This window comes from Amblyomma maculatum, chromosome 5, assembly GCF_055883805.1.
Source record: "Amblyomma maculatum isolate TAMU_Amacu chromosome 5, ASM5588380v1, whole genome shotgun sequence".
NCBI classification, from domain to species: domain Eukaryota; kingdom Metazoa; phylum Arthropoda; class Arachnida; order Ixodida; family Ixodidae; genus Amblyomma; species Amblyomma maculatum.
Genome location: NC_139348.1, coordinates 78488218 through 78508482, shown reverse-complemented (window position 1 = coordinate 78508482; position 20265 = coordinate 78488218). Strand labels below are relative to the sequence as shown.

Sequence of the window (20265 nt, the reverse complement as noted above, 5' to 3'; positions counted from 1 at the left end):
AACAAATTTCCCTCATTCTTCCAGCAGAACAGTTCTCGGTGAACCGAAACATCCGCCGCAAATGGGGTGTGTTGATACGACGATGTATCATCGACAATGGTCGAAATGTAATCGCCCCGGCCGGAATCCGATTTCGGTAGCTTCTTGGGTAGCCGCGTGTGCTCGAGCGATTCAACTCTGGCCGGTAAGGCACGTCTACAGGCTTTCATGATTCGATCGAGGGCCGGCATGGTCGCAGCCGATTCAATGTTCGGGAGTGTTTTCTACGTCCTGCAGTCGAGAACACGACGACCTTTATCCCTCGGCGACGCCTGGAAAGTTTCTACACACCTACCGCCCTCTAGCGGCGACGCTCAGGAGTTTAGTTTGGCAGCGAAGCGGTGCGCGCACCCACGGCATCTCTCCTCTCCCTCTATCGGCTGATTGACAACAAACAGCAGTCGCCCCAGCAGCACACACACACACACAGGGGACCACAACCTCCGCCATTCACGAAGTGAGAAGAAACCACAAAATAAGCACGTATGAGACGTGGAATAAAAAGCGAGGCTGAACGGAAGACCGAGAGGGCGCACGCATGCCGGAGGCATCTCTGCGGGGGACGGAGACTACGCAAGCCAGAAAATGCGAGGCCGCCGGGCCTGCAGCAGCGGCAAAACGGCAACAAAGGCCGCGAGCACGCGTCTGCCTACACACGCTCTTCCAGGCAATCTTTCGTCTTTCGCGTCCTCCAACGACGGGCTGCCAGAAAAAGCGCGTGGGGAAACGGCGGATTCCTCTGCTTCCCCCGCGGCCATTCTCTGTTCGATCACGACGACCACGAGACACGCCGTCACGAGGGGGCGCGCCGCTCACGCTTAGTTCAGTCAACAGCGCGTGAAAGCAACGCGGCCTCCGATGCAGGTCACTCACGACGAGACAAAACGAAAAAGTAAGGAAAAATACCGCAACCATCCCACAAGGTTTCACATCGAGGGGAGGCACCGTCGGATCGCTTGTTTTCATCTTCGGGGCACTCCGCAAAAATCCCCGAGGCCTTCCCCAGATATCGCCGCGTCTGCTTACTTGGCGAATTCCACGATTCATCTTTTATTATACTGAACGACGCGGAATGGTTCGGTCCTGGGAAGAAAGCGGCGCCGTCAACCATTGAGCAACAATTGCCCCTCCTCCAGCAGCGCGGAACGAAGCATCGCTGGAACGAGCCGGCCACGCTGAGGTACGGAAGGGGATACACAAGAGTTACAGCAAAAAAGGAAGTCCGTCTTCGGTCATCTCATCGCACACAACGGGAACAGCGGCGGTGGGTGGAACGTCCTCAAGGGGGATTCCCCTCGGCATATAAGCATGCTTCTCTACAAACATAACCAGTCTTAGAGCAAACAGGCCACCGTGGCCGTCAGCGAAGACGAGATGGCGGTCTCTTCACTAGCAATGTCAGCGCTCACGATCAGAGGACGTTTTAGATTATGTATACCTGAGCCAGCCAGCAAGCAAGCAATGTGGAGGAGGGGGGAGACCGACAACGCGCACTTGGCCAAACCCCCCGAGGAAGCAACGATGATGCCCCGAGAGGCCTCGACCTCCCGGAACTGCCCAGGCCGGCCGAACATTCCTCCCGGGCCTCCACACCTCCCCCGGAAAGCTGGAGCATGGGCGGCCGGGGGCAAGCAGAGGGTGCGAACAGGCGCCTCTGCAGCACCCTGGTAAGCAACACTCCGGCGGCCCCGGTCACCGGCGCGTTCACTTTCCGTTGGTCCGGCCCGAGGGGAGCGACCTGTTAGGTGGCGCCAAAGCTGTTTGCATTACCGCCGGAACAACAGAGACGGGGAGGGTAGTTTAGGGGCGGCCGCCGCGACCTTCGGCACAGACAGGAGCGAAGTTAGGAAGGAGCAAGAAGACGAGGTCAGGACGCGCGCTCCGTGGGGGTGACCCACTTTCGCGCGTCAAAACACGGGCCGAAGCGCAGCCGCCAACGCCAGAAGAGGCGGAAAGTTACCTGCGCCCATGCGCTATTCGTCTTCGCGGTGGAGTGGGACGAATACGGACACTTTCTACCACGGCCCGCATTTCAGCGGGCGAACACGCGCAGTACCTACCGTACAAGGGACGCAAGTGGGCCCGTGCAAATCTGCGCGATGCACAAAGGATGGTGACCTTTTCGCACTTCTTTTCCGCTTTGAGATTGGGAGATAAGACATCGCTCGAATGCAAAACGTGCACCCGTTTCATGAAGTGGCCCGAACGAGAAAGTAGCCAGAGCACCTTAAGGCGAGGAGGTGTACTCCAGCGATGTTTATAAAATCTAAGCACTGTAATCCCGGGTGGAACAAAAAAAAAAAAATAAAGCATAACCTCTAAAATACAACTGCCAGGTCCTCCAAAACAAGCACTGAGGCGAAGACGGCACAAGGTTGCTTCGCGAGGGAAATATAGCCCACGGACGGCGTTTAATTCGGGCGGCCACGACCTTGGCAACGCTTCCGACAGGCCCTATACGAAAGCAGCGCGCGTTTGTTTCCAAGGCGAAAACGCACAACGCGGGCGGTGGCCGCCGCGGCAGAACACAGTCCGCAGAGAAGATACACATCTAAAGTACATGCAGAAACAGCAGGGAACTGCAATAGGAAAGGTGACGACGAAAACGTACGCGGGAGCATGTCTTGGACAAATGCGCGCGGAAAGGAAGAAAAAAAGGGCGGGGAATAAAGTGGCGCCAAATCTAAAATCGCCATCTCGGCGCTATCTGTCTCGCTGGTCGAGCAGCAGCAACAGCGGCCACATTTCCCACGGCAGCGGAGGGAAGGACAACCAAGAGTGTGGGAACCGGCGCATTGCGTAAATCGAGAGTTCTATAGACATGCCGGGAGAAAGAGCTCCGGACAGATCGTAAACCACGCGGTGACCGGAAATCAAAGACGGCTATGGTCCGCTATCGCCGGTATATATAGGAAGTGGTTGACTTCTTTTTCTCCGACCTGGCTATCGGTGGCCGGCTGTTTGCTTTTATCGGCACGTCGGAAATCGACTTCTCCAACCTTCCGCCAGGATCACGCGGGTAGATGCGAACGGCAAGGAATCACTGTACACATTACGCCGCAAACAGGAACCTCAACAATCACGTTTCCTTCTGACGACTGGTCGAACTGCTCGGAAAGAAGCGAGGTTTCTTTATCGCGATAGCCCCCGGGAGCGTCATGAAAAATTGTCCGGCGTCTGCGCAAACCGTCGGTCAGAGAAAGAAAAAAGTCCAAGGTGTGCAGGAGAGAAGCGATTACGAATACAAATGACACAGAACTAGAACAGGAATCGACTAGCGAGTGAAAAAGGCGAATATATTGGCGCGTTTTCCCCCACACTGATTCGCGCCCCATAATTTTCTCTTTGCGCAGCACGCCTCTTGCCGGATCGTGCGCAAACAGAAATAAACGAGAAGGTACCGGCAGCTGCTCGTCCACAACCTTGGCTCAAAGTACGGGGCGAAAGGAGTTCGCAGCTCGTAAGCCGCGTAGAACGGAGGTGCAAAAGTGCAATATTACGGAGGCGTGATGACGAGAGTTCATTCCGTGCTCGACTACGGGGTTTTGTTATCACCTCGTACATGTGAAGATTATCAACGGTCACCACAAGCACGCAATCTGGAGTCGCCACGACAGCTAACCACCACGTGAGCGCATGGGTCCCCGAGCCGGATGAATTAGTATAAGGTACAACTTAAACCAGCAGCTGCTAACTACGGGCCATGGTAAGGGGAGCGTATATTGCTCCGCTGAACAGCAAAGAAAATATCAAACAATCCAGGCTCACTGGAAATGTTGAGCTCGTAATTTGGTACGGCGGTTAGCTGTTTATTTAGGTAACAAAACAAAAAAGGGGACCCCTTTCTGTAAGGAGGAATTGAATGTGGCGGTTTCCGAACCGTAGAAGTAAGAGCGCTCGACTACTAAACCGGCAGACCAGGGTTCGAACCAGGCCCCGTTTCGACGGAGACAAAAAGCAAGACAGCCGTGCACTAGCGCGCAGAGCACGCTAAAGAATCCCGCAATCGAGCCCCCTCAGATGAAATCAAACCCTTGCAAGGAAAAACATGTGGGTGGAACTTTAGCTTAGCCTTCGACAGCAGCGCCCACGTGTACAATCGTCCACGCACTTGTTTACACACCGCTCGAACAGTGCGCTCTGTTGTGCGTTTACGACAACCAGCGCTGCCATCAGGGCCAGGCAGGTATCTTTGAAGAGGTGAAAATGTAAACACGGACCCTGTGTATGAACACGCTGTTGATCGAGCGCCTGGCCAGTCGTAAATGATGCTAGTAAACGACGCCAACTGAGCGCCCCAGGCCGGTGTGTGGACGACTGCACCCTGCGGTCCCGTTTACCTGAACATCAACTCTCGCGACAAAAAGAAAACGGATTCCCAGTTGGACGCAGTACGAAGACTCCGTTTTAGAGCGGAGAAAGTGCCTCCCGAGAAACAGGGCCCCGAGCAGAGAGATACAGAACACTCACAGGCACTGACGTCCACGGGCGGGTGCATGTTATCCCGGACGAGACGGCAGCCACCGAAGCAGCCCGGACGGCACGCTCCACCATCTGCCGCACGCACTGTCGTCCGACGTCCGACGCGGCACTACTGACGACGACGCAGACGCCGGCTCGCCGCGCGCCCCTCCGCTGTCGCCGTCGTTACGCGCCGACGCCGCCGGCCATGTTTGTCTTTACTTCCTGCCCCCTCTCCTCCTCGACAACCATAAATGATCCTCTCCATCCTCTCTCCCTCGCACAGCACCCTCCCCGCATTAATCGCGGCGGCGTGGGGACGTGGGAGCTGGACTCACCTGTACGAGCAGCTGACACGCCTCCCCTCTCTCTTTCCCGCACCTTTAAAGTTCTTTGTTCGACAGAGGGGAGGAAGTGGGGGGGCAGCAAGATGCAGCAAGCGGAAGGTCCCTCCTCATGGCACGAAGCAGACGGGGAGAGAGGGAGGCGCGTACAAAAACGAAACAATGGCAGACTAAAAGCAATAACAGTGCCCTTGCTCACCCCCCCCCCCCCCCCTCTTTTTTCTTTTGTGTGTGTCTCGGAGGTTGCCTGCATTTTTGCCCGAACCATATTGGGTCAAGCAGTTTATTCATACTTTCGTCCCCACTTTCGTAATCGCAACTCCATGGGATTCCGCCCCCCCCCCCCCCCCCCCCCCCCCTGTCTCCCCTTCCCGACTGTTCTTTCTACCTTTCGATCCTTTTCCAGTCTTCTTTTCCTTTCCAGCACACGGGACGTCTGGAAGAATGGAAGGGGAGCAGGGAACCAAATGCAGCCACGTTCAGAGTCTGACACCACGAATTCCATTCACATGCCTCCCCGCAACCAGACGCGGCACCGGTGCTGCACACCGGGGGTGTTTCCCACACAGAGCCGAGCCGCGACCCCCGACAGTGGAGGGGAAAGAACAGAGTGCCACCGGCCAGGGGCACGAGGAGTAGCGGGGAGAGAGAAAAGAGCAGGTGTTCGAGAGAGGCCCCCATTCATTCCACGCGAAGGGGAGACAAAAAAGGCAAAAAAAAAAAAAAAAGGGAACGAACGAACGAACGCCGTTTACAAATCCGCGCCGAATCTGCACGCCCGGTTGGGGAGCCAGGCCTTTTATTCCACTCGAAATCGTCCAACTCAAAAGTAAAAAGGCCGCCAACGCAACCGACACGGGTGACGCTCCGCACCTGTCATCCGAATAACTCGGGAACATTCCCATGTTCCTTCCTTTAGAAAGGAGCAATGAATTGAAAGGTGCCGGTTGCGAACCCGACGAAAAGAACGAAACATCTCGAGGACAAATTTCACAACCCAGATACGTTGTTGCAACTGTCGCTCGCATTCATGAAACAACGCTTTGTACCGAGTTCAACCTCACCATGAGAGAGAGAGAGAGAGAGAGAGAGAGAGTTTTTGCGTCGAATAATCAATGACATGCACTGACACGGTTCATGTCACTGGCTCGAACCACAAGCAGATGGAACCGCGTTCGGAACGGCTTGATGATCAATGAAGGCGACAATGAGCGGCGATTTTCGCGCTCATTGAAGAGCCCTAGGTGTTCCAAATTCGACTCCACCCCAACCCCCTCCCCGCTCATTGCGGCCAGTGTGAGAGAAGGAATGCAGTTTTCGGAAAGGTATTGTTGCACGGAAAGGTACAAAAGGCGCTGAAAACTACGAGGAAATATTATACCGCCGATAAACAAAAGCACCACGAGAACAGTAACGTACGAGCGACGACAGCGAAGATATTGTTCGGCACAATTCACACGCGATAAATGCATAAATGCGAGTCTGTTCGGAAGACAGTGTTACGCAGGCTTCACAAGGTTTTGCAACTATCTATCAATCCTCTATACGTTAAACGTCATCATAATCATCATCAGCCTGAATATACCCACTACAGGGCGAAGGCCTCTCCCATATTTCTCCACTTAACCCGGTTCTGTGCTAGCTGCATCCACTTGACCCCTGCGAACTTCTTAACCTCATCCGCCCACCTAACTTTCTGCCGCCCCCTGCTACGCTTTCCTTCCCTTGGAATCCAGTTTGTTACCCTAAGCGACCATCGGCTATCCTCTCTTCGCAATACATGTCCTGCCCATGCCCATTTCTTCTTCTTGATTTCCACTAGAATGTCAGTAATCTGAGTTATTTCTCTGACCCACTCTGCACGCTTCCTATCTCTTAATGTTACCCCTACCATTTTTCGTTCCGTTTTGTTTCGTTTCGAATGTTAAACATACTCAGATCGAAAGGGTTCAAACGAATCCGTGTGAAGCCAGCCAAAGTTCGCCAGAATCCCGTCTGGGGAGGGAATTATATATACCGAAGGGGCAAAAAAAAAAAAAAAAAAAAAGGAACACATCCCCAGAGTTCTCCATCAAAGACACGTATCTGCGTGTACTAGAAAATACATTCAACAACAAAAAAAAAAAAAAAAAGAAAAAAAGAAACGTAGAAACCATGTGCCGAACGAACGTAGAACAACCGCACGAAAAAGAAATGCCACTACGACAAGCCCTCGCCGCGGTGGTGCAGTGGTGGTTAGGGCACTCGACTTCTGTGCCCAAGGATCGGATCGAATCCCGGCCACGGCAGCCGGTTTTGGATGGAGGCGACAAGCAAGGCGCCCGTGTGATGTGCGATGTCAGTACACGTTAAAGAACCCCCAGGTGGTCGAAATTTCTGGAGCCCTCCACTACGGCGTATTTCCTAGAGCGATGTGATGGGCTAATTGGTATTGCATATGCATATATATGAGCAGCGCAGTTAACGGGGCACACGAGGAAAGAGCCAAAGCGCCCGTGTGTATGTCTCTTTCCTCGTGTGTCCCGTTAACTGCGCTGCTCGTATATAGTCTCTCCTAGCCTAAGTATAGCTCTAGGACTTTAATCTCCATAAACTGCGACAAACAGTTTAGAGTTTCAAATAATAGTTTGTGCCAGCACCATCGCTCCACCTTTCTCCTCCAAGTGTCACGATGCGCAGGATACACCTGCCTCATAATATGCACAAACTATACAAAGCTTCGGGCAGCGCGAGTCACGTGATCCCTCTTGCCCCGAAAGAACTCGCTAGGGACGGGGGCCGCGTTCTTGTTATATCTCTGTCCGGTGTACCTGCTGCCAAGACAGGATCGATATGCGGGCACGCGAAAATGGTTTCCAAGATTGGTCACGAACGAAAACAGAATTATCGTGAAAATAAAAAGCAGGAAAAAAGCAAACGGTTCCTGGGAATCACACTGAATGCGCGCCTCTGCACTACAGAGGAAAGCTCTATCTGCTCGCAGGCCGGGCGTAACCGTCACCGACGCCACTTACAGCCCGCACAGGGAAATCCAGAAAACTAAACGCCAGCAAGAGCCCCACACCAGGTTACAAAAAAATATATACAGGATAACGCTAATGAAAGGCGCCGCATCAAGGATGCTGGCAAACTTCCATTCGTGAACACGCTGCAAGAGCTGAGAGAAAACTACGGTCACTCCCAATCAAGAGGAGAGAGGCGAGGGAAGGGATATCAACAATCATAACATTAATAAAACGGGCGTGAACACTGCCGCCCAGTGATGGGCCAGGAATAGGTGAGAAAAAAGCGAGGGAGCACGTGCATGCACTGCAAAAAAAAAAAAAAAAAAAAAAATAACCGGACGTACGCGCAGAGTTAGAGACACAGGCAAAGCGCGATACCATTCCCACGGTATAGTCGCCAGTCGATCCAACGGCGCCCGTACACAACTGATCCGTATACACGAAACGAGAGCAGCGCGCGCAATGGGCCGACCAGAATCCGCGAGCAATGTATGCAATGGGGCTCTTTCTGGCGGAAGTCTGAGGATTGGAAGCAGTTTCATTTTGGCGCGCAAACCAGTTTCCTTCGGAGCATGCAGTAACTCTCAAAGTGAGCGTGCGCTGCTTGTCGTCGAGTGTATCGTTGAAAAAAAAAACATACCGCCGACAACACCCAATAAGGGGAGGAGACTGCACGAGATGCACAGACCTGAGTACATATACGACGCCAATCACGCTGCCCGATTCGCTTCGACCAGCCCGATTCAAACCGCGCGTCGCGCACTACATACCAACGGTGCCGGGACACGTACAGCTAGGTTACTCATCTCCTTTCTTCCCCCTCCTACTATGAAGTGCGCTAACGTGCGAATACTATCATTACCAAAGTGTAAATACCCTTCCGTTTGCGCTGCGCCCACAAATAACTCTTCGCATTACAAAACCGACTGCGCGCCCGTATAGCAGAAAGAAAGAAAACGCACTGCGCCTTCAGATGTTCCCTAACACGAAGCCTGCGAACCTTTTCAAGTGCCAGAATAATGTATTCAGGCCCAAATCAATGACGATTCTCGTTAGTTTTCCAATATCAAGACACCCGCTGTTCATTTCTGCACAGGAGAGCGCGAAAAGTTTCGTACAAGAAATGTCACGAAGGCTTAAAATCGAAGAACCAAATAGCACCACTCGTGACACGAGCGAGAAGATGATTTATTTATTTATAGGAAGAGAAAGGCGCAGTAACTGTCTCACTTGTTTTTCTGTGGACACCGCAACCGCGCCGTAAGGGAAGGGAGGAATATGGGAGTGAAAGTGGATAGAGAGAAAAGGGGGTCGTAGTGGAGGGCTACGGAGTAATTTCGACCACCTGGGGATCTTTAAAGTGCGCTGACATCGCACAGCACACGACGCCTCTTCGTTTCGCCTCCATCGAAACGCAGCCGGCGAGGTCGGGTTCGAACCCGGGTACTCCGGCACAGTAGTCGGGCGTCTTACCACTGCACCACCCCGGCGGGGAGCGAGAAGATGGAAACGTTCTTTTTGATAAGGAAATGAGAGAGAGAAAAGCGGTAATCGCTATCTGCACAAACATGAAGCAAAATGTTCTACTACCCTCAATATATGTACATTTTTTTTCAGCGAATGCTGTTTACCTTTGGCGTAACAAAAATAATAATAATAATTAGTTCACAGGAAGGGAAAGGCGCAGTATCTGTCACACTTGTATCTGAGGGCACCTCAACCGCGCCGTAGGGAAAGGAGGAAGGTGGGCGTTAAGTGGAAGGAGAGAAGGGGCAGCCGTAGTGGAGGGCTACGGAGTAATTTCGACCACCTGGGGATCTTTAACGTGCGCTGACATAGCACAGCACACGGACGCCTCTTCGTTTCGCCTCCGTCGAAACTCAGCCGACGCAGTCGGGTTCGAACCCGGGTACTCCGGCACAGTAGTCGGGCGTCTTACCACTGCACCACCCCGGCGGGGCCGTAACAAAAACCCAAACTCGAGATAAGCTATGCTGGAATGCACAACCTGCAGATAAATCACACCTATATCGAACACACTACGAGCTATGTGCACAACTGTGTGCCTTCTTAAATGGTTGGGATTCGTCATCTCCAAGACTGCGGCGGCAACGGGAAGACACGCATACGCCGCGCGATCTCTGGATGAAGCGAAACTGCACGCCCGCCCGCTAAAACGCTCTAACCGGGGTTACGCAAACTCCGGGTGCGTTAGAACTCTACGCGTATACTCTGCATCGCAAGAGGCAGCTCTCCAGGCGGACAGCAGCGCAGCAGCGGCGGCAGCCAAAGCGGCCAAGGTATGCAAAGTATATAACCACACGGCGCGCGTGCAGAGCCCGCGGCAGCCAAAGAAAGTCTGAGAGGACGACGGCCACGAGTGGATACACGTAACCGAGCCCCGTGAAAAACGGCAGGCTGTCAACGCAGCCGAGCTCGACGCCGCTATTTCCGTCGCTCCATTTCGTTTCCCCCTTTTTGTTCCCAACTATTCGCGCAACGCGGGGAGAAGAATTTTGAAGCAGGAAGCGCGAGGCGTTTCCTCGGCCTGACAGCAGCGCAAACCAGTAGGCAAACCACACACTATACTACTGGGCACGGAGAAACGACGGGGCCAGGGAATCGGCTATTTATACTGGGCCACCGCTTCGGCTGAAACGGGAGCTTCGAGCTGTTTGGTGTTGTTGCTGCGGTCCTCAGTGAGGGAATTTTCGGTCGCGAGCCGGAACTACCCCTGCCAGGGCGCAGCACACTTGCGCATAAAATACAAAAGTATATTTTATACCGCGTGTGAAAAAGCTCACGGCCAAGGCACCTCATCCGGCATTGGGGAAAGGAGGAGTAATTTACGCCAAATGTGATGACGTGGCAGCAGTGCCCATGCCGCCAAACAGCGGCAGCCGCTGCCACGCCTTACAAGCGAGCGACACAAGTCCGCCAAATGAAAAAAGGGATAACTCCGACGCGTGCGCACCATAAAGAGGAGATTAGTACACATCAGGCTGGCGAGACGTACGCTGTAAAATGTTATCTCGGCGGGTCAAGAATACACCTACTTAGAAGGGTAACAGCTCGAATGAAGACCAAAAGACCATGGCGGTGCAATGCTTGGGATTTCCAAAGGCTCATTTTGAAAATCTATATACACCCCTCTCATGAAATTGTTCGTCTCGCTTTTCGCCCAAAACGCAGAAGTCGAGCGCCCTAGCCACCGTACCATCGCGGCGGGTAAACCTCTTGTGCAAGAAATAATGCACCACCTGAGCCAGTCTTACAGCTACTCCGACAAAGTCGTCGGTGCACACTGTAGCCCAGATCCTAATGCAGTGTATACAGGCTTCAAGCCACGAATGCCAAAACGATCTAGAGAGAAAAAAAAAAAAAAAAAACGCCGCAAGCGAACACACGCGGGAACAACACGGAGCCGAAAGCGACACCTGCGCAGTGCCTCCCGGGCAAAGCAAAGTGGAGGTCACGTAGACTACAAGGGCCGCTTTCCTGGGTTAAATTAAGGAGGCGGCATTGTACCACCGCGGCAGCGGACAGCAGTGGGAAGTCCGCCGCGACCTCCAAGGACGCCGTCCTGCGACTATTACAACCGACCGCACACTGCAAAACGAGTCTCGCGTTCGTCGCCTCTACTCATCGGTAACAGATGGCCTTCACCGCTCGTACGGCGCGCGCTAGGGCGAAGCCGGCTTCCAGGAGCGGCGACGCAGCCCCGGCTGCCGAGCGCGACGCGACGTATCGGGCGAGATTCACAAAGTGATACATCCGCGTACGGTCACGCACCTTCAAAGGAGCCGCGGATTTTTGGCGCAAAAGGCCGTCCAAGGCCGAAAAGCGCCAGTAACTAGCATTAAAAAAGAACTCGACGCTAACTGCACATTAAATACTAACGGTTAAAGAGAGGTGATCACGTGAGCGCTGGGGCGCCGTTCCGAGCGGTGAAGTCACCGGAAAAGATCTGCACAACCGTGCGCGTTCTTCGTCAGCATTCGCCGGTCTTGTAAGGTTTGTGTCTGCCGCCGCCCATTGCAACCTCGGCCAACACAATGAGCCCGATCTTGTTAACCGATTCGTGCCTGACTACAGTCTCAGCAGAATCCTTACAATGCCTGTCCTCTACGGAAGGCATGTAAGTGCACAACAGGCTGGAGTTAGAATGAGTGGCGAAAGCTGCCTTACCACTTCTTTAGAAAAAAAGCCGATTCGTGGTTCGACTGCCGTACGTTCACTACATCTACCGCGCAATGCGTTTAGTTTATTGCCTTAACTCGGTTGCGAACGCAGATGGTGCAGCGTTATTGGAAAAAGTGTTCGCGAACGTAATTCTTCAGCTACAACTTTAGAAAAAGGATCGCATGCAGTTACCTTTTCCACGAAAGCCCCAGCGAGCGAGCGTCAGCAAACCGCGGCAGACCAGCAGCTATAGCGTCAAAAGCTCGGAGAGGGGAAGGTGAAGATGGACGTTTCTGCCTGAAAGGCTTCCCGGGCCAAAAAAGGAAAAAGCGCCAAACCTACTGCGACTGGTTAACGCACGTTAGTGACGCACGCCGTGGGTCGAATAGTCTGAAAGTGCAACAAGAAGGGACGATAGGGACGCGCATGGAGCTCGGAAAGAGGCGGAATTGCTCCCACAGCACGCCAGACGAGGGCAGCGGTCGTCACGGACGACCTTCTGCTTAGCTCAAGTCGTTTAAATAAATGTTTTTACTACTACTACTCTAGTTATCCGACTTAGACATCGCGGCCTGCCTCGTTTGCGTTCGTCTCACATTATTAGGCGCGTTTTCATTTCGTAAGAATCTCATTCGAGCCTCACGGATAGTTTCAAACCCGAAACAAGGAGGCAGGAGTGTCAAGCCCATCAGTAACAAAAAAAAAAAAAAAAGCAACATCACTCTCCCAAATAAAAAAAAAAAGAAAACGTGAAGATTAGCGCGAGAAACGAACTGCCCCTAGAAGCCACTGCGTACGACCTGAGCCGGACCGTAGTGACGGCGGCCCCGGGTCCATCCAAATCGCACCCCACATGCGGGAAGTTAGAATTGGATCTCCATGCCCCGCCTGGTGCCCGCCTGTGACACGGTGACTACAATGTCATACCCAGGTTAGTTTTCCCAGATTCTCCGAGTGAAATGCGTGGAAAAGAGATCCACGACCCCGCCTTGTACAGGTGGTAAAAGACAAAAGATCGCATGATACGGCATTATATAGCCGAAGCTGCCCTGACACCATTAGAACTCATCAGCTTCATCACCATCGCCGCCAAAATATCGGGGCTATCTAAAACTCTATCCTCCTCTTCCCAGTGGTACTCTGCTCAACATTAACATGTCCCCATACCCACTCGCCCATGAATGCGAGGTACGCTTCCGACGACAAAGCCGACCCTGTCGTCCACGCTCGGCAGTGAGGACATCGAAGCGCAGCCGCAGAGTTCTCTGCCGTCATGCACGCCTGTTATGCGGTGAAGCATCAGCGCACCCGGGCACCTTTCGTGTGCGCAAAAATAAAAAAAAAAAAAAGAACGTGAAACCGTGCCAGCGCCAATTACGCCAGCGATTCCATAGCTGGGTCGCAGTGACGAGCAGAAAGAGGCTCCTTCAATACCACCTATAGCTACAGCCAGCACATTTGGCTTTAAAGTCTGGGCCTGACCCCTGCCACTTGCACATGCTCACTGATAATAAATATTGGTTTGCGTCGTCTGTAATTTTGCGCGCATGCTGTTTGCGCACGTCGTTATGGATCCCGTACTTATCGAGCGTCTCCTAAGGTAACCGAAGTGACCACCCAACCTCAGCCACTGCGCACAAGATGCACAGGTGAGTTGCGCAGTAAATCGTCGTTGAAAGGAGCCCTCGCTCATCTTGCTCCTCCGCGAATGTCAATGCACGCAGTGAGTGTCGCGAGTCAAGCTACAGGTTTTGACCATAATTAGAAACGATTCTTTTTATGGAGCTACCACTGCAGACCACTAAACCTTGCATGCAACAAGAGTTTGTTTCCTTCACTGTACTTCAGAGTAAGCAGTTCAAGGTCAATTCAAGCTCAACGTTAATTGTACTTTTACTATCATAACACCGAATCTACCCTTTGTACGCATCTCGCACCTGCAGGAAAAGGAGACCGCAACAACACATCATAGCTGTTCGCACCAAATCACACACTCGTAAAAAAAAATCGTTGCTAACTTGCTTACGTAACTCGCGGTAATGAGCCCTATTCTCTATATAAAAAGAAGCCTGCTTGGACAGGTTTCTGAGGCTAGTGGTGGAGAATACTGTTGACGCACAGTTGCTCTCTGTTCGGGTAATGAATGCCGCTGCAATGCGATCCGAGGTTGTCTTAGCACCCTACCGCTCAGCAGCCTTTGTTTACACGGTTCAGACATTACGTGAGGCAAGATCTCCGACCCTGATAGCGATCACCACTCACCGTGCACCCGCTGAAAAGCTTGGAGGGCGGATGACAGAAGCCTCGACCACGCTTCGCATCGCGGACAGGCTGTCTGCGCCATCATGCCGATGGTCGGAGCAGGCGCACAGTTCGAACCTGACAGTAACGAAGCCGACGCTCGAACGCTGGACCACCCGCGTCAGCTACCGGTGGGTGTAACATTTGGGCGAGAAGCAACACCACCATGACCATGCTGCATACTTCCGCGCAGCTTTTATCCCCGTGGCTGCTACGAAACGCGGAACAAATGGGCGATACACAGCGTTCCACGAAGTCCCAGACCAACTTTATCTGCCAAGCATCGTTGCCAAAAGTGACGCCGCGTAGACCTCGTCTGACATAAGTATCCATTTCGATCACATTTTTGCTCCACATTCCCTACTACACTATGCACTTATGGGCGCTTTTATCTCCCAGCTATTTACCCTAGTAAGCTTTCGGGGAAAACGCGCCAGAACACAAACACTCTCTGCTGCGACAGCCGTTAAGGCACGGTAATAAGTTTAGTGGTCGAAATGAGGCAATGATAATTTGCAATTACCGAAACAAGTTTTCGAACCAGCCAACGTGAAAATGAGTAGTCTGCGTAGCTTTCCAAGCTGACACTGCTTGTCCTGTTATGCAGTGTTCTGCAACTTCATCGGAACCGTTTTGAAAATTTGTCCCGCCTCAACCAGAGACTCATCTGCGCTGAAACTGCGCATAAAGCTTGCGCGTTGTTGATCCTTTACTTACGTAGGAAGTTTAACCATGGCGCTTGCCTAGCTTAATTGGCTGCGCGTGACGAAAACCCAGAAACAACTGAGACGAGATTGAAGAGCAAAGATGCCAAGGGGGCAGACAAAAAAAATATTTTCCTTCCTTTATTATTTTTATTTTAGTTTATAATAATAAAACAACTTACTATTACTACTTCCGGCGAATGCAGTTGTGGCGCCATCTGGCGTCGCTGGAAGAAAGCGCAGCACTTCCAAAGCGGCCAGAAAGGCGGGGCACGTTTTCCTAACAAGGCTAGATGGCGCCACCGATGCCCCTTCGCCGGATATGGGCGTTCGCGGCTTTTGTTTCTTTAGTCTCGTCACATACAGCTCTGGTTGTTCATGCGCAACCAAAAACCAAGTAAGCACTACTATACGACTTATCACGCAACAAAATGGTCCTCCAAGCTTTCTGCACGGTTTCACAGCAAACTTGCCTACAGTTGAGGCGGGAGAATTTTACAAAACAGTTCCGATAGTTGTAAAACACTGTATAAGATCGACGTCTGATGTACTAAAAGAAAAAATTCCGAAAGAAGCCTGAACGTAAAAAAAACTCGAACACACCAACTATTGAAGCCACGGAATCTAGACCGGACGTCGAAGCCGGGCGAACAGGGCAAAGGGCAGACGAAAGACAACGATTGCACTACACGCTGTATGCTGTATCTCGCACGCGCTAGGACAGCGATTCCGGTACAATTGGGCCTGTTTCCGCTTCCGCCACCGATTCCAATTAGGCATAAACGAACAGTAGGCACCCCACTGTGACCGCAAACCGTTTCTGTGTGTGTCTGCCATGCGCGCAACACGAGTGGCGCATACAAGCCGCTTCTTGTCATGCCCAATGTTAATTTAAAAAGCCGCGTTTTGAAACACTGGCCTTTTTGTCCCGCTGGATTGGATATGCCCGGTCTGCAGTAAGCCCTCGTCCGGATGAGAGAAAAGGAAACTGCGCCACAGAACAGAGGCCAGTTAATTTTACTAAAAGGGACGAATTAGTTATGAGTACTCAAACGTTGACTACTATATATGCACGAGATATACATAAGCGCGGCGTCATATATATATATATATATATATATATATATATATATATATATATATATATATATATATATATATATATATATATATATATATATATATATATATATATATATATATATATATATAATGCTAATTACAAAAATCGCGTCCAGTGGTCAACTGTCCCTTCAAAGCCTAAGAGAAACTGCTCAATTGGCTGCGGAACGGAATGCTCCATGAAGGTCACTTTCACCGTCTTTCATCCCATCTGCAACACGGTTACGTGCCGCTCGTCCACTCAACGTTACACCTCTCGAGTGTCGCCCAACCTCGTTCAGAGATACCACGATTAGCCTTCCAAGTAGTGGCACCCACATACAAGCTCCGGCAGAAGACATCCGCCATGTGCTGTTTTCCATTCCGGGAATGACGGGTACGATGCGGCGTAGCTCCGGGCAATAAAGCGCTGACCGCACACAAGGAAACCCGCCACAAACATCAATTTTTATTTTTTTCGTCGCGACCCCCGGGCCTACACGACCTTTCAAGCAGAGCTTTGGCACACTTTTCGTTTGCACATTAACCTTGGTTCCTACCGTTGCTGACTGAGGGTCCTCACACACTGCCGCTGATCGCCACCTCAGCTGCCACATAGCAAGGTAACGACAGATAAAACGTGTGTCATTGCCTGAAACAAACCCCTTTCCTCTAATCGCGGAGGCGCGCCGTGAAGGCTAAGGTCGCAAAGCACACATCGCACTCATCTCAGGAGATATCCGTAAACGAAAGACTTATCAGGGGTAACGGGATTGGCACATAGCCGATACATTGGAAGCGCTGCAAGCATATATCAGTAACGACCTGCGACAAAAAGAAAAAAAAAAGAAACGATTGACAGCTGGAACTTCACTGTCACGACAAAACGCTCAGCGATGCCAAAATTTTAGAGCGACAGACGTGCGCACGGAACGGCAATACCAGCTACGACAACCGCGTCCGACGTAGTACGTAATCGGCAGAACAAAGATAGCGCTCCGTGCGTTCGCTCAAAAATACAAGAGGTCGCTAGCTGCACAGCGCTATATACAGTATCTGATGATGAGAGGCCTCATTTTAAGTCCCCCTCGCCCCTATTACTGTTTCTAAAAGTACCGCCAGGGGCATGCAGGCGCCCATTTACGGCAGTTCCGAAGGTCGACCGCCAATGAGATGCCCCAACGGGCGCGATTAGATAAGGCTGTCCGAAGATAAGGCTGACGCTGACAGACGTAAGAGGAACAAAGCTCCCTTCTCGAGGCCTATCAGTGTCAGTAAAATGCACGCATGGCGCCGAGTCCGTTCCCAGTTGTCGCCGGGAGCTGACGTGGACAGAATATAGAAGTTAGAAACAATTAGAGGACAGCTGCAGCCAATTTACGTCTCTCGGCGGAAGCTGATTATCAAGCCTGCATGGGCTACGCTTAAAGTAACTGTACGGCAACGCTGTATACGCTGTAACTGTGCGGCAACGAGAGACGTCGCCGAAAAAGATTTAAAATTCTTTCAGCAAGTCTATTCAAATTCGTGACTTCTTCGCCGATACCGACCAGATGTCGCGTACTGTTTCGATGCGAACGGCAGCTAGTGTAGCGTAAGTTTTCAAAAAGCGCGCGCTTGTGTCCCCGACCGGCGATGGCTACTTTTCAGGTATACAATTCTCCGCATTCGGTCGGGGAGGTAACTTGGACACGGTATCTCCAGTCGTTGAAGGCCAACTTATTTTTTCTGCGTGTCACTTTAACATCCATAAAACAAAGTGTTAAAATTAAGAAGTGAAAAAAAAAAAAAAGAATATATATTTTTTTGCTGAAATTCAAATATGGTATGAAAGCGGTATTTGCACAGGTTTTGCAATCCTGGCCGCCCAGCTTTATAAGGTAGGCTAGAATCGAGACACGCGTTTGTCACACACTAAGTATATATATATATCTGCCCTCGCTGATCGGCTGCGCGACTGCAGCGCCATAATAACGGTACTTGCCGTTGCTTCGGCGTCAGAATCAGAGACGATTTCGATGCCAGGGTCAAGGTCATAGGACATGGTCCCGGCCAAAGGGCATGACCCAGGTCCTGGCCAACTGACCTTGGTGTGGCTATTATGCGCAGGTACAGTGATGACCCTGTGCTTGAATAACAGTTGGGCGGTTTTGCTATGCAGCGGCTCCACAATAAGCAAGACAATATTTCGCAGGGAGTAGTAGCCTTATGATTGGTGCTTCGATATGCCCTAAAAATATTCATCGCGAAGATACACTATGGCACGCGCGCGCACATGTGAAGGGGGAGGGGGGAGTGCACAAAGGCGCAAAGAAAAACAGCGAGTTTCTGAAAAGAAGCTACTGTGGTTGAGACAGTAGAGGGAGGTCACACGTGACCGCGGCGTTAAATCACATCACCCCTTTAACCGGCCCCTTCTCTCTGTAGACGTGCACAACAGATTACTCCGACCTCGTCTTTAAATATCTCCCACCAGCTGCCGCAAAGACGACCAACGAGAGATCGGAGTAGCACGGGAGCCGACAGGCGACGTTCCCTTCCCTTCTCCGAGCTTGCCTCCAGAAATGAAACAGTGCACTTCGTCCTCCTCTGTCGCGTTGGGACACCGACGAGCGCAAGGCATACGGGGTAGACACAAAAGCTACCATTTCGCGGTGACCGAAAGAAGATGGGGTGGGAAAGATTCGTGGGACCCGTGCAGCAACGCAACCCAGGTGGAAAAGTGCGACAAGCACAGAGATAAACTAAACCAAATGATAGCATCCATCAGCCGTATTCTGGCTGCTCGCAACAGCGTTCTCGCGTTTGCCCCTCGTGAATTCACTAAAAAGAGTCGCTTAGAATTACGGGTGTGTGAAAGAAGAAGTTGAAGGACTATTGCATTAAATGAAACTCCCATTCCTGGCGGCTGTATTGAACGATGTAGCGTCCCAGATAGCCAATATCAATCTGACCTGTCAGACCGGTGAGTTTTACCAGTTTTTAAAAGAATGGGACAGTTGCCGCTGCTCTAAAGCAATACGGCTGAACATTCAGGTACATCTTTGCGACTGTACCCCCGTCCTCCATCCTGCAAACAAACAACGCGCTTCCCCGCACAGGCTCCGTGCCAAGAGGAAAAGCCCCCTTCACAACATCGATGAGTACATCCGCGTTGAAGAAAGTACAAGAAATCTCCCTCCCTACGCGCAATACACACACAAATGCAGGTCAAGGCATTTGTACGCCGGCCAGAGAGAGTTTAGTCATGCTGCCGACACCCCCCACTCTGCTGCTGACAGCGTTGCGGATTCCCGGCGCTTAGTCAACACGGCGCATGCCGGCGCGCACAACTGAGTCACGATCGAGCGACAAACAAAATCTCCCTTGGTGTCGTATAACACTCGGAAAGCGAGGCAGGCAACTCGCCCGAAGTAAACAGCGCTCCGCCGGAGGCCAATAGCTGGGGAGAGGACCGGAAGGGCCACACGCGAAGGCATACTGCAGGCAAACAAACGGACGACTTGGAATTCTCCGGTCACAATGAATCAACGACACATTAGAAGCATTGCGCAGCTACGCGCACTGAAGCAGACGCAGGAAGAGGTTCAGTCACTCCTGCGTGCACCCGAGACAATACACAACTTATCACGCCCGTCTAAAGGCAGCAGTTCAGTTCAGGCGTTCAGTCGTGTCCGACTCTTCGTGACCCTATGGACCATGTCACGCCACACTTTCCGGTCTCTCACTATCTTCTTAACATCACATAGCTTCATCTGCAATGCCTCGAGAATGCCATCTAACCATCGCGTTCGCTGCCTACCCCTTCTCCGGCGACCCTCAACCTTTCCCAACATCAAATCTTTCTCCAGCGACTCCTCTCTTCTCATCAGATGACCAAAGTAGCTGATCTTTAACTTTAAAATTTGACCCTCCAATGAGCAGTCAGGGTTTATGGTCGACAATATCGACTGATTTGATCTTCTGGCAGTCCAAGGAACTCTTAAGAGTCTTCGCCAGCACCACAATTCAAACGCGTCAATTCTTCGGCGGTCAGCCTTTTTAACAGTCCAACTCTCGCATCCATACATCACAACTGGAAAGACCATAGCACGGGTTATACGGATCTTGGTTGGTAGACTAATGTCT

The 20265-nt window shown here is 51.7% G+C and overlaps 1 protein-coding gene across 2 annotated transcripts in view; it reads right to left on the bottom strand.

The window, feature by feature from the left end:
• step (cytohesin steppke) overlaps positions 1-20265 on the bottom strand; it is an 81343-nt gene that overhangs the window by 26524 nt on the left and 34554 nt on the right. Inside the window, exon 1 of one of the 2 annotated variants that reach the window (XM_084603829.1) lies at positions 4510-4665. The exons of the other annotated variant lie outside the window; for it this stretch is intronic. Coding sequence (XP_084459955.1) covers positions 4510-4537 — 28 coding nt within the window. The 5' untranslated portion in view covers positions 4538-4665. Of the gene's footprint in view, positions 1-4509; positions 4666-20265 lie in introns of those variants that run through there. 2 annotated transcript variants of the gene reach the window in all.